Here is a 16,392-nt window from a genome sequence, read left to right as displayed (position 1 = left end):
TTTCCATGCAAGTTCCATGAATCAAATGGGTATTTTCCTTATTTTATTAAGTTGGAAATGTAATTATTCAAACTTGAGGTGAGATACCTGCAGAGTGTTCTACTTTATCACACCCTCTTGTAATCTGCTTAGCAACTGTCTTAAAATCAATAATACCTTGAAAAATTCAACATAAACCCTCTTTTCCTTTAAGGTCAGCAACATTCCATAATTTTGTGAAAATAGCACTTACAAAAAATCCAAAGAAGAGACCAACAGCAGACAGACTTCTTTCTGTAAGTGACTTGGGACCTTTGGTGACCTCAGGAAGGGATCTTTTGCTTCAAAATGAGGAACAGATCAGTAGGAAACCAAAGGGAAACCAATTTTTTTTAATCTTGTAACTCAGGTGGTGAAATCTGAAGGGAAAACACGTTGTTCAGCTGTTAGCAAGTGGATTTTGTTCAGTATTTTTACACAGTTTTATACATTTTTTGGCCAATTACAGAAATTGGCTTCATGTTCTCAACCTTGGCCTTCCTGCAAGGGGCTGCCTTGGAGCTGTGGAGAAGTTGGACTTTCCTGACTCCCAAAAATTTCAGCAGCTCTTGATGTATCTGTGCTTTCCCAAGCTCTGACCTACTGATATAAGAAATAAAGTTCAGGTGTAATTATTTGTTTGACTCAAGTTTAATTTGCAAGTGGCTCAGAACATGGTGTTTCCATATTGATGTTCTTAGAAAATCCAGCATTAAGGAGTCACTAAAATCACAGTGAAAGCACAAAAAATAAATCAGTAACTCTACTGAATGTTTATTACTGAAATTATCTTATTAATTGCATGTTAAAACTTCATTTTTTGTGTTGTTTCCTGTGGTTACAGCACAGCTTTGTGGGGCAGCCTGGTCTCTCCAGGTCTTTAGCAGTTGAGCTGTTGGACAAAGTCAACAACCCTGAGAACCACACCCACTACGGAGAAGTGGACGACGACGACTTTGAGGTGAGAACATCTTTTTTATTCTCTGCCTTTTGTTAAAAGTGGCTCTTTAAATAGCTTTGCTTTGGGAATCTAAAATTGGAGCTCAGACAGGAGCTGCTCCTGCTGCTGTTGGTCTTTGCCTCACGTGTGCCTGCTGTCCCTGCAGCCTCACTCCGTCATCCGCCACACCATCCGCTCCACCAACAGGAACATCCGGGCAGAGAGGACAGCGTCAGAGATCAACTGTGAGTTCTGCTCTGCCTTCCCCTTTTCTGGGGGTCATTTGCCTCTAGGGTCATTTCCCAAAAATCTTTTTGCGTTTGGGAAGCAAGCCCTGGAGAAGCAGCATGTCAATCTTCGACAATAATTATCAAAACTAAATTTAACATTGATATTAATAAACTACTCTGATAGTTGTTTATTTACATAGTTACTTTATTTATTTATTTTTACTATTTATTTACTTTGATGGATCTAAGCTGAAATGCTGAGGGTAGAAATGGTTTTATCTGGAGGTTTGGTCAAAAGCCTTTGGTAGCACCAGTAGTGGCAGCTCCATCACACTCTGGGAAATTTGCTCTTGAAGAGCCTTTTTCTCCTCTTTCACATGCATTTCACAGTGACAAGTGGTTAAATAGTTACATTTCTGTGACTTGGTATTTGCTTTTGGCCTTTCTTGTGGGTTTCATATTTGCAAATTCAGGCACTCAGACAATGAGGCTGATAGTGAAGTGCTGCTCCTTTGAGAGGCAAATTCAGAGTTGTGTACACAAGATTTACATCTGTTCCTACCTGCATTTCACTGTAGTGAGCACTGCAAGGATCCCAGTGCAAGATTGTGTGTATTAATTGGGAAATTCTTACATTTCCTAGTTGATAAGCTGCAGTTTGAGCCCCCTCTACGGAAAGAAACAGAAGCTCGGGATGAAATGGTAAGGACAAGTTTGGTATAAATAAAATAAGTTTTATTTAACAAAATCACATTATCTTCAATATTTTGTGGTTCAACCCTTAGCAGCTTGCTGGAAAAACATTTTTAAAGTTCCCTAAGTGACCCTCACTGGATTTGTCACCATCAATTTTTGTTTTCCTGTTATTTATTGCTGCTTGATCTGGACATTACACCATTTCCTGGTGCTGCTTTTAACCCTTAAGAAGAATATATAAATGTATAGATTGTAAGATGTTATTTCTCTTCGGAATTTGATTTTACTGTTTGTGGATTGTCCTGCAGGGCTGGAAATGCCTCAGGCCTCTTTGTGTGTGGTGGATTAGGTAATTTAAGATACTTTAGTTGGACAGGGGAAAATAAAATGACAATTTCTGCATCTTCAGGTTGTGGCAGCTGGCAGTGACTTTGCTTCACATTGGAATCCTTTTGTTGATGGAAGCAACAAGTAAGTACAGATAAAACCAGCTTTTATTTCTGTGACTTATTATGAAACTGAAAGAAAAATGAGATGTGTTAAAAAAATCAAACCATAAGCCCTGATCCACTTTAATATTGATAAATTAAGGAGATATTACCCAGTGTGCAGCCCTCCTTCTGCAGGTGCTTGGTCAGTTCTCTTGTAGAGTGACTTTTAATCTCTTTTAACCACCACCAGCAGCTTGTTTGAAGTTGGTAGGTGGGAAGTGAAGTGTAAATGCACGGCCAGGACAGTGACATAACACAGCCACAGTGAATTTCCTGCAGCAGAGCTGGGTTCAGGATCCTGCTCTGGCCTCACACTTCTCTTCTGAGCTGTGGCTGTGGTTGTGACATCCTGTGACAAGGCCTGAGCCCAGCCCTGAACTCGAGAAGGGGAAGGAGAAACCAGTTCTGAATGTTGACTTTTGCCAAGCTCAGTAACACTGCACCACTCCTCCTGCTCTGGGGGAATTTATAACCAGCCATGGAGTGTTTTGGGGTGAAATGTTTGAGGGAAAGATGTGTTTGTAGCTGGTTTCTGTGGGACAAAGCAGGCCTGAAGTACAGGAGCACAACTCCCTCCAAGTTAGGACTGATTTTTTTTAGGTGTGTACCTTCTTTTTGCTGCTAAAAAGTGCATTCTGCCTTTAAAGGGTTTTCAGTCAGGAGTGTGGAGCTTCAGATGTAGAAAAAGATGATATCTGGGCTCAAACCATTGCTCAGCTCAAAGAGCCTGTTTCCCAACTTTATTTGGAACTCGGCAGCAGACAGTGGATTTCTCTGGCTTTTTTTGCTGCAGATAAAAAGTCTTGCATAAGCTGTCAGCTGACATTACAGCCCCCTGGAAAGCTGGGCGAGATTGCCAGGATTTGATGCTTTTTAAGCATCCTGGTTCTCCTGCTCCCAGTCTCGTTGGAGCAGGAGTTTGGGGGCTCTGGGGCTGAGCTCTGGGGGCCTCTGGCTCTGTTTCCCTCCCCTCCCTGTGCCCTGGGTTTGTTTGTGTGACCCTGCTGAGCTGTGGGTTGAAGCCTTGCTGGATTTTCTGCAGACAGCTGGAATCTGTGGGGTCTGAGGGAGGGAAGCTCCTCCTGGCACAGGGCCTCAGGGATTTGATCCTGTCCTGTGGCTGTGCTAAAGCTGCAGCAAGCATTCCCAGGGCTGTAAATCAATAAATAGGTACAGATTCATTGGGAAGGAGGGCAGGGACAGCAGTCCTGGATGGCAGATCCGTGCTGCTCACTTGGAAACCACTTCCAGTTGGAAAGATAAACAGGAAATGCATAACTCCTCTGTCCCAGCAGTTGTGAGTAATCCTGGGATGTGCAGAGGATGTGTGCTGGGGGTCCTTGCTTGTCATGGCCTCTGGCTTTTATCAGAGTGGATGCTGAGGGCTGTCTTTGAGGAATTATTTGACTGGGAAGGGGAATAGCAGAATATGTGATTGAACTGGTTCCTTCATTTTAAAATTACTTCTGTAAAAATGTCCTGCATTGTAGAGGTGGTTTTTATTGATGGTTTTCATAGAATCCCATGGAAGGGACATTGAAGCCCATCTAATTCCACTCTCTGCCATGGCAGAGACACCTTCTGCCATCCCAGATTGCTCCAAGCCCTGTCCAGCCTGGCCTGGGACACTTCCAGGGATCCAGGGGCAGCCACAGCTGCTCTGGGCAACAAGAACATTTCAAAAAGAAAAACTTTTTCTCCTTTAAATTTTGTAGTAATTCCTGTTGGCAACTGTCTGCTGCTCTCCCTCAGAAGTGACTTGCAGAGATATTTCACATTAATCCAAATTTGGCTGGGTTTTCCTGGTCATTGCCCTTGAAAGACAGAGCTTGAAAATTGCCATTTTGCAAAATTTTATCAAGTTGTTTATTTTCTTTTCTTCAAGGTTATATTTTCAGTGCTGCTTTGATCTTCTAGTCACAATTTCTTCTTTTTTTTTTTTTTTTTTTTTTTGTCCCTGGAGTGGCTTTGAAACAAAAATTCTAACTGTATTGGGAAACAGTCTGGGTCTTTAGTGTATATGTATAAATAAGGAAACTTCCCTTTTAAGGCTTTTCTCCATTTGTCTCCCAGTAACTTCCTCTGTTCTTTTTTCTCTCTTTTTTTATTATCCTGTTGTTAGACATTTCAACAATATTTGAAATGCCAGGTAGGGAAGTGAAAGCTGATGGTGTGGAAGAGAATCCAGTGATGTTTAGGGTGTAAGGAGAGGGAAAGGACCTTAGAGAGTGGAACTTAGTGCAGAGAATTATTTGTTTTGGAAAGGGCTGGGAGATGTTTGTTGTGAAACTCAGTGACATCAGGGATGGGTTGAGTTGCACGTGTCAACCTCAGAGCTGAGCTCTTAATTTTATAAACATTCTGCCTTAGGGGACTGCTCACAAAATTTGGAGATGGGAGTGAAGATGTTGAAGAGTGAGTGGATCTCCTTCCTGTACACTTGCTCTGCTCCAAAAGCTCTTCCCTCAAAATGCTGCAGGAGGCTTTGCCACTCACCCACTGAGGGCTGGCTGCTCTCTTGGCTCCTTCCCTGATCCTCAGGAGAAATCCCAAAGCTCTGCTTCCTCCCCTGCTCTCCTGCCTGAGTTTTCTTAGTCCCTGACCCCTAAAGGCAGATTTTATGAAGAATCCATCATGAGCAAGGCCTGGCTGGGACAGGATGATCCTGCACAGCTCGGGTGTCCCAGTGTTTGTCTGATCCCAAAGCAAGGCTGCAAACTGGAATCCCAGAATCCCAGAATGGTTTGGTTGGAAGGAACATTAAAGATCATCTTGTTCCACCCACTGCCATGGCAGGGACACCTTCCACCATCCCAGGCTGCTCCCAGCCCTGCCCAGCCTGGCCTTGGGCACTGCCAGGGATCCAGGGGCAGCCACAGCTGCTCTGGGCACCCTGTGCCAGGGCCTCACCACCCTCACAGGGAAGATTTTCTTCCCAATATCTCACCCAAATCTACCCTTTTCCAGCTTAAAACCATCCCCGCCTTGTCCTGGCACTCCAGGCCCTTCTCTGAAGTCCCTCCAGCCTGAGATCCAGTCCCTGAATTGATTTTACAAACTTCAAATATCCTTCCCCACAGATGGCTCTGTAACACTGGTATTTATGAAAGAACAGGAGTTCATTAAAAACCAACACTTCTAATGAGATTAATGAGCTTCTCCCCTGCTCTTGCATTTCTGGTTTAACCCTGTGTGTGCAAAGCTCTGCTCTGCCTTTTCTGTGCCTCTGGTTTGTCTTATTCCCAGTCCTCAAGGAGTTCTGGCTTTGGTGTAACTCACACAACTGCTGCCCTTTTCATTGCAGATCAACACTAAAGAGAGCTGGGCCACCCCCACTGCCTCCCAAGGTGAGAAATGTGGGATTTAAGGGATTCAGCCAGACTGGGGTGGCCTCTTGTTCTTATTCTGCCTGTGATACTCCATCAGAGAGGAAGCTCTGAAATGATTCTGCTGTCAGATGTTTTATTTTCATGGAACCACACATCTCCTGAATTGGAAGGGACCCACAGGGATCAGCCAGGGCAGCTCCAGCCCCTGCCCAGACCCCCCAGCAATCCCAGCCTGGGCATCCCTGGCAGCTCCTGGAGCTCTGGCAGCCTCGGGGCTGTGCCCGTTCCTGGGGAGCCTGGGCAGTGCCAGCACCCTCTGGGGAAGAGCCTTTCCTGAAATCCAACCCAAACCTGCCCTGGCACAGCTCAAATCATTCCCTGGGTCCTGTCCCTGCTCTCCAGGGAGCTCTTTATCTTTCTTACATTGTGGTGCCCAAAATCACACACACATTTCAAAGGCTGATACATTTTTATGTAGCAGCAGTCTGACTGAAATTAAACTTGTCTGAGGTTTGTTCTTCCCAGGTGCCATTCCCAGTTCCTCACATTTCCCCTCTTTGGTTCCTTGCAGCCGAGGATGAACAATTACCCCGAGGAGAACCTCCCTGATGACAACAGATGCCAGACAATAAAACACTTCCCAGAGTCGCAGAGCAGAGCCCCAGCAGCCCACAGGAGACAGAGCATCCCAGTCTGTGGGCCCCAGGCAGATTCCTGCCCCATGGGGATGACCAGCAGCATCAGCAGCCCTGGACTGCTCACAGCCAGATACAGCGACCTGGGTAAATGCCTCACCTGTCCAAAGCTGCCTGGCACCTTGGAAAAGGAATTGTTTCCTGAGCCAGCTGTTCCCAGTAGATAACATTTTAAAACAAGCTGGTCACGAGGTGAAGTTTTCCTTTCTCCATGTGTGGTTCTTATTAGAGCCATGGTGGGAATGTTCTTCCCAAAACAAGGACACTCGGCCAGTCAGTGTTGCCTGCAGGAACAGGGGAAAAACAATGAATGTGTGGGGAGGACCTTGCCACAGGAGAAAAACAATGAATGTGTGGGCAGGAACTTGCCACAGCTTTACTCTCAGTGGGATTTGTCCCAGGGACTGTTTGGGTAATGGGAAGTGTGCAGCTCAGTGCTGGGAAGGGTTCAGCTCCCTGAGATGTGGCTATGCAATGTCAGAGCTCACTCCTCCACTCCAGCTCAGCACAGGGGAGAAGAGATTTTCTATTTCACTGTGTCAAATAAGCTGCAAACCTTGTCTGGGCTCCTTTTCAGGCAATGGGAATGGGATGCTGAAACACATCGAGGAGAATGCAGAAGGACCTGGACAAATCCCTCAGCTGCCACGGAAAAAGGAGAAGAGAGATTTCCCTGTAGGTGTTGGCACTCTGGGGCTGCTCTCACTGTCATGTCCTCGAGCTAATCAGTGCACAGGAGGGGTTTTATGATCTTTTTTCTTTCTTCCCACAGAAACCAGCAATCAATGGTTTGCCTCCCACTCCGAAGGTGCTGGTAAGAAATCCACATGCACTGGGAGTTATGGAAACCTCTCTGGTGTGGAATAAGGCACCAGCTCACTTGGGGGATTTTCTGCATCTCACAGCCAGCTGCTTTTCCATTGCTGAATCCATAATACTTGTTTCCATTTTTTAAAACCTTCCTGTCACTGTTCAGTGTGGATGTGAAGGGTTGGAGGCTTCCCTGGCTCCCTGAGTTGTGATCTCCAGAGGCAGCCCCTGCTTGGGCAGAGAAATAAATGGGAAAAGGTTGTAGTGATGGCAGGGTTTTGCCTGTTCTCCCTTCACGTGCCATTTTATAAGCACTCAATATTCATATGATTTTTATATTCAATAAATAATAGTCAATATTCAGATAATATAGGTTAATTCAGATTGGAAAAGCTCTCTAAGATGAGTGAGTCCAACCATTCCCCCAGCACTGCCAAGGCCACCACTGAGCCATGTCCCCAAGTACCACATCCACATGGATCTTAAATCCCTCCAGGATGTATTGAGGTACCACCTAAAGTTGTTGATACCATTTTGAGCCCTCTTTGCATTTTTGAATGTCCATAAATTCAAATTAAAAGGTGTGAAAGGCTGTGTGTGTTTAGCTGTATGTGAGTGGCCAGGAAATCAGCTCTTGACACTCTAAATTTGTTTCAGGTTTCAGTTTTGGTGTCTTTCAGATGGGAGCCTGTTTTTCCAAAGTCTTTGATGGCTGTCCTTTGAAGATTAATTGTGCAACTTCATGGATACATCCAGATACTAAAGGTAAAGTTGTGTTAGGTTTGGTGATGGGCTTGGGAAAGAAAACAATTTGTGAAGTTATTTTAGGTTTGCATTTGAAACTTCCCAAAGTGGGAAGGGAATAATCCTTTTCCATTGATTTTTCAGATCAGTACATCATCTTTGGCACAGAAGAAGGGATCTACACTCTGAATCTGAATGAACTTCACGAAGCAACCATGGAGCAGGTGAGTTCTGGAGGGCTGAACACACAGAACAGGTTTGGGGATGTTATGGAGAATGAACTTTGGCACTGGAGGGAGAAGTGGATACCAGGCTCTGGGGCTTAGAGATTCCCATCAAAGCCAATAAGGAAAACCTGAAAATTATTTGTTCCCTGACCTACCTGTATTTTTTACTTTGTCAAATTTTCCATCTCCTTGGAGGACAATTCCCTGCCCCTTCTCCCTGCATTCCATCCCCACTAGATGGCACATTGCAGCTCCTTGATGCAAAGCCCTCAGTCATTTCGTTCAGCTGCTGCTGTTATCCCCAAGAAGCTTTTCCTGGGCTTTCTAACCCTTTCCAAAGCCATTTCCTGCAGTCATGGTCTTAAATCTGGTGTTTCTGAGTCAGGATGTTCTTGGAATCTCCTTCCTTGTGTGTTTTCATAAATTATTTCATGTAACACTCCTCTCTGGGCTTTTCCATGTGCTTTTTATGTCCCAAGGAAGGGTTGGTTATGCCAGTGGTGGGTAGGGAGAACATTCAGTGCACTCCAAACAAAGTTTCCTTTTCCATGAGAGCATTCCCAGCTGGCAGAGGTCAGGTGTGACCCCACAGGCTTCTGCCACGCCACTTGTTCTCACATTTCCTTTTATCCATTTGCTGATTTCTCCCCTCCAAATGCACATTCTGAACTGTTCCTCCAACTCTGGTTGCATCTTCCAGAGTGCTTCCTGTCTGTCCAGGGTTAACATCTCCCAGTTCCAGGAGAATCTTTTTTATTCCATTTGTAGTTTTTTCAGTGGAAACACTGAATAAACCCAAAGCTATTCTATTAAACAGAAAATTGCTGGGAGATACTCAGGGTTTGTGTCCAACCAGTTGGATCTTTTCCTTCCACACTTTCTCCTACACCTGTTTTCTTACTTTGCACATGGGAATGGCACATGGGACAAAGTGTTCTAGAATGATGGAATGGTTTGGGATGGAAGGGACTTAAATCCCATCCAGTTCCACCCCTGCCCTGGGCAGGGACACCTTCCACTGTCCCAGGCTGCTCCAAGCCTGTCCAGCCTGGCCTTGGACACTTATTCCAATATTCCATTGTCTGTCTGTGCAGGGCTAAGTAAGGGTCCAAAACAGGGAAGAAACAGGAAGGTGGGATTTTCACAGTTAAAAATTCCTGTAGGTTTCTATTAATGGAATGATTTTTTTCCAGTTATTTCCTCGGAAGTGCACCTGGCTGTACGTTATCAACAACACCTTAATGTCCCTGTCAGGTGAGTGTCAGTGCAGGGAAATGATTGCAGCCATAAATAAACAGGAACATTTAAACCATGGGTGGATGCAGTGTATGGGGTCAGTCTGGGGAAGGAAAGGCTCCAGGGAGAGCTCAGAGCCCCCGGCAGGGCCTGAAGGGGCTCCAGGAGAGCTGCAGAGGGACTGGGGACAAGGCATGGAGGGACAGGACCCAGGGAATGGCTCCCACTGCCAGAGGGCAGGGATGGGTGGGAGATTGGGAACTGGGAATTGCTGGCTGGGCTGGAATTGCCAGAGCAGCTGTGGCTGCCCCTGGATCCCTGGCAGTGCCCAAGGCCAGGCTGGACACTGGGACACCCTGGGACAGTGGGAGGTGTCCCTGCCATGGCAGGGGTGGCACTGGGTGGGGTTTCATGTCCCTTCCAGCCCAGACTGTGGAATTCTGTGATCCTAAAACAAAACCTGTGTCCCTTTGAAGGAGGATGAGGTGGCTTTCAAGTACTGCTGATCCAGCAGTTTTCCTGATTCCTGGGCAGTCAGTTGTGCTGGAATAGAACATTCCAGACAGGAATGAGTCACTGCCATGGAGGCTGATGGTGGGACTGTGCCTTTAAATATACAGGATTTATATAGCACTTGTCTTGGTTTATCAATAAGAAAATATCTTAAATATTTTAAAATATAATTTATAATATAAATATATTCTTTATTTACTATATTATTATATACTATATTATACTATACACTATATATTATTTGTTTACTATAATTTATTATAATTTTGTAATTACAGCCTTTAAAAATGTTTGCAGAAAACTAACTGTAATTAAATGAGCTCTGATCTTCTCTATATTCATTATTATTTTTATCTTGGTTTGTTTCCCTTCATATCTGGACTTGACCTACCTGACACCTGTTTGCAGAAGGTAATTTGTTCCATCCTTGCATTTTCCTGAACATTGCAGATCTGTGCTGGAGGAGTGGCTGAGATGTCAACTGTGCTTTTCTCTCTTGCAGGGAAAACATTCCAGCTCTACTCCCATAATTTAATAGCATTGTTTGAACAAGCCAAAAAAACAGGATTAGCTGCTCATATTCAAACCCACAGATTTCCTGACAAAATACTACCAAGGTACAAACCTTTCACTTACAGACAATTATGAATAAGTGAAAATAGCCATAAATTGTGTTGGTGCTGTTGAGTTGGTGTGTGAAGGGTCCTGACATCTGTTATTGATGCATTTTTTGGTGATTATTATTCCAGGAAATTTGCCTTAACAACCAAGATCCCTGACACAAAAGGATGCCACAAATGCTGTATAGGTGAGCAGACAAATCCAGCTTTGCCATTTGTTCCCCTGCCCTTTGTCCCTGCACATGGCATGTCTGAAACTCATTTCTTTTTAATAAACTCAAGAGTTCTTTATTCAGAAAAAAGGCTGAGGGAAAATTGGGGTGGTTCAGCCTGGAGATGTTCCAGAGTGACCTAACTGGGGCATTTCAGTGCCTGAAGGAGCTACAGGAAAGATGGAGAGAAACTGTTGATAAGGGAGGGAGTGCCAGGCCAGGGGGATGGCTTCCCACTGCCAGAGGGCAGGGATGGATGGAATTTTGGGATTAAATCCTCCCACACCCCTGGCACACCCACAAACAGCATTTCTGCCTTGTCACCTTGGCTCAAGGTGTGACCCAGGTCCAACTTTAGTGAGGAAAGCTTGAATATTTTCCACCAGGAAAGGATCAGTAGGAATAAAAATTCAGGCAGCCTGGGGAGGGCAGAGCAATAAGTGCAGTTTGAAGGGCACAGAAAGAGTTGAAGCTTGGGAAGTTGTGCATTTGTCCTTTCCTTTCCCTGGTGCTGTGTGAAATCAGAATCCTGGAATTATCAAAGCTGCAAAAGCCCTCTGTGATCTTCCATCCATTGCCCCAGCCCAGCATTAACCACATCCCCAAGTGCCACACCTGCAGATTGTACCTTTGCACCCCTAAAATAGAAATATTAATATTGTAAATACAAATATAAAATGCATTATAAAATATTTTATAATATATATAGTCTATTTTAAAATATAAATATTATAAATATATATATCAATATAAAGCTGCACGCTTGGAGATCCTGTTCAGCTCATCTAAAGTGCCCACAGCAGCCACATTTACAAATAATTCCTGAAATCAGGCTGCTCCTGTGACCAGCTGAGCTTAAAAAGCCACCCCCAAGCCCTGTCTCTTGTATTTCATGAGCTGTCAGAGCTCCCCGGGAGTTTCCCACCTTCCCTGCCTGGGAATTGATTCTGGTCCAGGCTGACCCACAGCCCCAGGGAGGGCACTGCAGCTTTTCTGCCCACTCAGCCTCTGAACTGGCACTCCAGGAATGCAACTGGTTGTTAATTAAAGCTGGAATTGAATTTATCTGCAACGTGGCACGGTGTTAATCACTGTGGGTGTTGGAATGGGAAGGCAGAAGGCAGCAAGAGGGAAACTGATGGAACAAGATGGGCTTTGAGGTCCCTTCCAAGCCCAGTCCTGCCATGATGTGATTTTATAATGCTGTTTCTTAACTCCTTTGTAAAGATAGCTCTAGGGTTGGTTTGGGGGTTTTTTGAGTATGAATTGAACTTGCAGGGCTTTAAAATGACTGGTTTTGGGGTTTTTTGTTGTATGTAGTACGAAATCCCTACACAGGCCACAAGTACCTGTGTGGTGCACTGCAGTCTGGAATTGTTCTGCTCCAGTGGTATGAGCCAATGCAGAAATTCATGTTAATTAAGGTAAGCACTTCCTCTTAGCTGAGTTGAGTCGTTACATAAAATAACCTTTGCAGAGTTTGGGGTGGAAATGCACCCGGGTCTGGTGCCATCTGTGGGTTGGGAGCACCTGAAAGTCTGCCTGGACACATTGTGACTCAGAAAATCTTGTGACTGAAGTGATTTAAGTAACAGAAAAGTCATTTCAGTCTGGATCAAGGCCAGCACTGGCAATAACACACCATGCTCCACCTCTGCCCAGCTCCAAAAGCAGTGAAAACTCTGTATATTAATACAATTTATAAATACACAGTAGTACACAATAATACAATCATATATAATACACAATATATACAAATTTCTACTCTGTATACAGAGTAGAAATATACTATTTATAAATATACAGTAAATAGACAATAACACAGTAATATACAATAAAAATAATACAGGAATAGACAATATTTATAAATACACACTGCATTTTAAAATAGATAATATAAATATAAATATATTTTCTATTTTATATATTTTACTAAATATAAATAAATGTATTTATAAATAAATATATAATATACAATACAATAGATAATATCTATAATATTATATTTATTATATAATATACAATATATTATATTTAGTATGTTATTAACATAATTATATAATGATATATGGCAATTAATAATATATTATTAATATAATATTATGTATTCTATCTAAAAATAAATATAAAATTTATATATAAAACATTCAATGAAATATATTTAATAAATTCATTATATGTTATATGTAATATACATTATATACTATATACATTATATACTGTGTATAATGTATATAATATATAACACATTTAAATATATTTATTAAATAGATTGATTATATATTTTATTAATATATAGTTACTATAAATATTATTTTACTATTAATATATATTGTATTTTATCTATTTCATAAAATAGAAGTACATTTATTCATAAATAAATCTATATTACATATGATAAATATAATACATATATAAGTATTATTACATATTATATGTACACTATAAAATATTAAATATATTTTATTGAATATATTTGTTATGCATTTTATTTATATAAATATACTGATTTTAATGATATTAATACAAACATACTGTGTATTTACTGTGTATATACACTATAATTAAAATATTAAATATATTTTATTAAATATATTTATTATGCATTTTATTAATATAAATATACTCATTTTAATGATATGAATATAAACATACTGTGTATATTTTTATTAATATACTGTGTATATACACTATAATTAAAATATTCAATGTATTTATTACCCATTTTATGAATATAAATATACTCATTTTAATGCTATTAATACAAATATACTGTGTATTTACTGTGTATATACAGTATAATTAAAATATTAAATATATTTTAATAACTATATTATGCATTTTATTAATATAAATATAGTCATTTTAATGCTATTAATACAAACATACTGTGTGTATTTTTTATTAGTATAAACATACTGTGTATATACAGTATAATTAAAATATTAAATATATTTTATGAAATATATTTATTATGCATTCTGTTAATATAAATATACTCAATGATATTAATACAAACATACTGTGTATTTACTGTGTATATACACTATAATTAAAATATTCAATTTATTTTATTAAATATATTTGTTATGCATTTTATTAATATAAATATATATGTTATTAATACAAACATACTGTGTATTTACTGTGTATATACACTATAATTAAAATATTCAATATATTTTATTAACTATATTTATTACGCATTTTATTTCCATAAAGATATCAATATATTTTATTAACTATATTTATTACACATTTTATGAATATAAATATATTCATTTAATGCTATTAATACAAACATACTGTGTGTTTACTGTGTATATACAGTATAATTAAAATATTACATATATTTTATTAAATATATTTATTACACATTGTGTTAATATGAATATACTCAATGATATTAATACAAACATACTGTGTATATTTTTTATTAATAGAATCATACTGTGTATTTACTGTGTATATACAATATAATTCAAATATTCAATATATTTTATGAAATATATTTGTTATGCATTTTATTAATATAAATTTATTATATATTTATATTAATAAATATATATGCTATTAATACAAACGTACTGTGTATTTACTGTGTATATACACTATAATTAAAATATTAAATATATTTTATTAACTATATTTATTACGCATTTTATTAAATATATTTATCATGCATTTTATTAATATAAATGTACTCATTTTAATGATATCAATATAAACATACTGTGTATATTTTTAGTAATATAAACATCTTGTGTATGTTTTTTATTAATATAAACATACTGTGTATATACAGTATAATTAAAATATTACATATATTTTATTAAATATATTTATTACACATTTTATTTCTATAAATATATCAGTATATTTTATTAACTATATTTATTACCCATTTTATGAATATAAATATCTTCATTTTAATGCTATTAATACAAACATACTGTGTATATACAGTATAATTAAAATATTCAATATATTTTATTAAATACATTTATTACGCATTTTATTTCTATAAAGATATGAATATATTTTATTAACTCTATTTATTACCCATTTTATGAATAGAAATATATTCATTTTAATGCTATTAATACAAACATACTGTGTATTTACTGTGTATATACAGTATAATTGAAATATTCAAGATATTTTATTAAATACATTTATTACACATTTTATTTCTATAAAGATATGAATATATTTTATTAACTCTGTTTATTACCCATTTGATGAATAGAAATATATTCATTTTAATGCTATTAACACAAACATACTGTGTATTTACTGTGTATATACAGTATAATTAAAATATTCAATATATTTTATTAAATACATTTATTACACATTTTATTTCTATAAAGATATGAATATATTTTATTAACTCTGTTTATTACCCATTTGATGACTACAAATGCGCTCAGTGCTGTGAATACCGCCATGCTGTGTGTGCTGTGCTCTGCGTGCTGCAGCGCGGTTCCAATGCAGAAGCAAACTTTGCGTTCTGTGCTGCAGCACTTTGACTTCCCGCTGCCCAGCCCCCTGCACGTGTTCGAGCTGCTGGTGATCCCCGAGCAGGAGTACCCCATGGTGTGCGTGGCCATCTCCCGCGGCTGCCAGCCCGGCCAGGTGGTGCACTTCGAGACCATCAACCTCAACTCGGCCTCCTCCTGGTTCACCGAGATCGGCGCAGGTGAGGCCCCTCCCCGCTCCAGCTGCTCCTTCCTGCCCCCCAGAAGGAGTGCTCAAATACTGGAATCGTCTGCCAGGGAGGTGGTGGAGTCACCCTCCCTGGATGTGGCACTTGGTGCCATGACCTAGTTGAGGTGTTAGAACATGGGTTGGACTCGATGATCTTCAAGGTCCCTTCCAACCTAGAGATTCTGTGATTCTGATTCTGCTTTGGAGAGCCTTGGGATTGGCAGCTGCTCTGTGGAGCTGATCCCACATGGAGAGGGACTGGGGACATGGAGGGACAGGAGCCAGGGAATGGCTCCCACTGCCAGAGGGCAGGGATGGGTGGGAGATTGGGAACTGGGAATTGAGGGCTGGGCTGGAATTGTCAGAGCTGCCCCTGGATCCCTGGCAGTGCCCAAGGCCAGGCTGGACATTGGGACACCCTGGGACAGTGGGAGGTGTCCCTGCCATGGCAGGGTGGCACTGGGTGGGATTCAAGGTAATTTCCAATCCCAATTTTTCTGTGATTCCCTGATTCTCTGTTGTGCTGACCTGCCCCACATCAGTACAAACTGTCCTTACAAAAAAACCTTTTATTTTCTAAATTCCTTTAAACATCAATCAGACCCTGCTGGTTGGGTTCTCCTTTGTGGTTCCATGCTCTTTCCTGGGATCCTGCTCTTTGCCCTCCTTTCCTGCATAAGAACTCCCAGAAATGGATTCTTGTCCATCCTCCAGCCCTGGGGGAGGGTTGTTATCTTCAGCTGGCTCTTAAAAAGCAAAGATTTGGGTTATTTTTAAGACCTGGTTGATATTTTGCAGCTGCTTTTCTCCTTTGCCTTTGTTGGATGTACATTTTTGCCTTTAAATACTGCTTTTTAGCAGCTGTAAGAACAACTTCATTAGTAAAAACTATGAAAAAAAACCTCTTAAACTGTTTATTAT

The 16,392-nt window shown here is 40.3% G+C and overlaps 1 protein-coding gene across 3 annotated transcripts in view; it reads left to right on the top strand.

Annotated features, from left to right (window-relative positions):
* The window catches only part of MAP4K5 (mitogen-activated protein kinase kinase kinase kinase 5), a 62,881-nt gene that overhangs the window by 39,713 nt on the left and 6,776 nt on the right, over nucleotides 1-16,392 (top strand). For 2 of the 3 annotated variants that reach the window (XM_064422807.1, XM_064422809.1), the window contains 17 exons: nucleotides 194-275; nucleotides 863-979; nucleotides 1,125-1,203; nucleotides 1,832-1,890; nucleotides 2,294-2,355; nucleotides 4,746-4,790; nucleotides 5,680-5,722; nucleotides 6,276-6,486; nucleotides 6,977-7,074; nucleotides 7,172-7,213; nucleotides 7,890-7,974; nucleotides 8,098-8,177; nucleotides 9,374-9,434; nucleotides 10,432-10,546; nucleotides 10,679-10,737; nucleotides 12,082-12,185; nucleotides 15,286-15,463. In XM_064422807.1, the coding sequence (XP_064278877.1) occupies nucleotides 194-275; nucleotides 863-979; nucleotides 1,125-1,203; nucleotides 1,832-1,890; nucleotides 2,294-2,355; nucleotides 4,746-4,790; nucleotides 5,680-5,722; nucleotides 6,276-6,486; nucleotides 6,977-7,074; nucleotides 7,172-7,213; nucleotides 7,890-7,974; nucleotides 8,098-8,177; nucleotides 9,374-9,434; nucleotides 10,432-10,546; nucleotides 10,679-10,737; nucleotides 12,082-12,185; nucleotides 15,286-15,463 (1,520 nt within the window). The remainder of the gene's footprint in view (nucleotides 1-193; nucleotides 276-862; nucleotides 980-1,124; nucleotides 1,204-1,831; nucleotides 1,891-2,293; nucleotides 2,356-4,745; nucleotides 4,791-5,679; nucleotides 5,723-6,275; nucleotides 6,487-6,976; nucleotides 7,075-7,171; nucleotides 7,214-7,889; nucleotides 7,975-8,097; nucleotides 8,178-9,373; nucleotides 9,435-10,431; nucleotides 10,547-10,678; nucleotides 10,738-12,081; nucleotides 12,186-15,285; nucleotides 15,464-16,392) is intronic. The other variant, XM_064422808.1, reaches the window with a different exon arrangement.

Source organism: Passer domesticus, chromosome 6 (assembly GCF_036417665.1).
Source record: "Passer domesticus isolate bPasDom1 chromosome 6, bPasDom1.hap1, whole genome shotgun sequence".
Taxonomy (NCBI): domain Eukaryota; kingdom Metazoa; phylum Chordata; class Aves; order Passeriformes; family Passeridae; genus Passer; species Passer domesticus.
The sequence above is the reverse complement of the archived record's forward strand: the minus strand, read 5'-3'. Positions and strand labels throughout refer to the sequence as shown.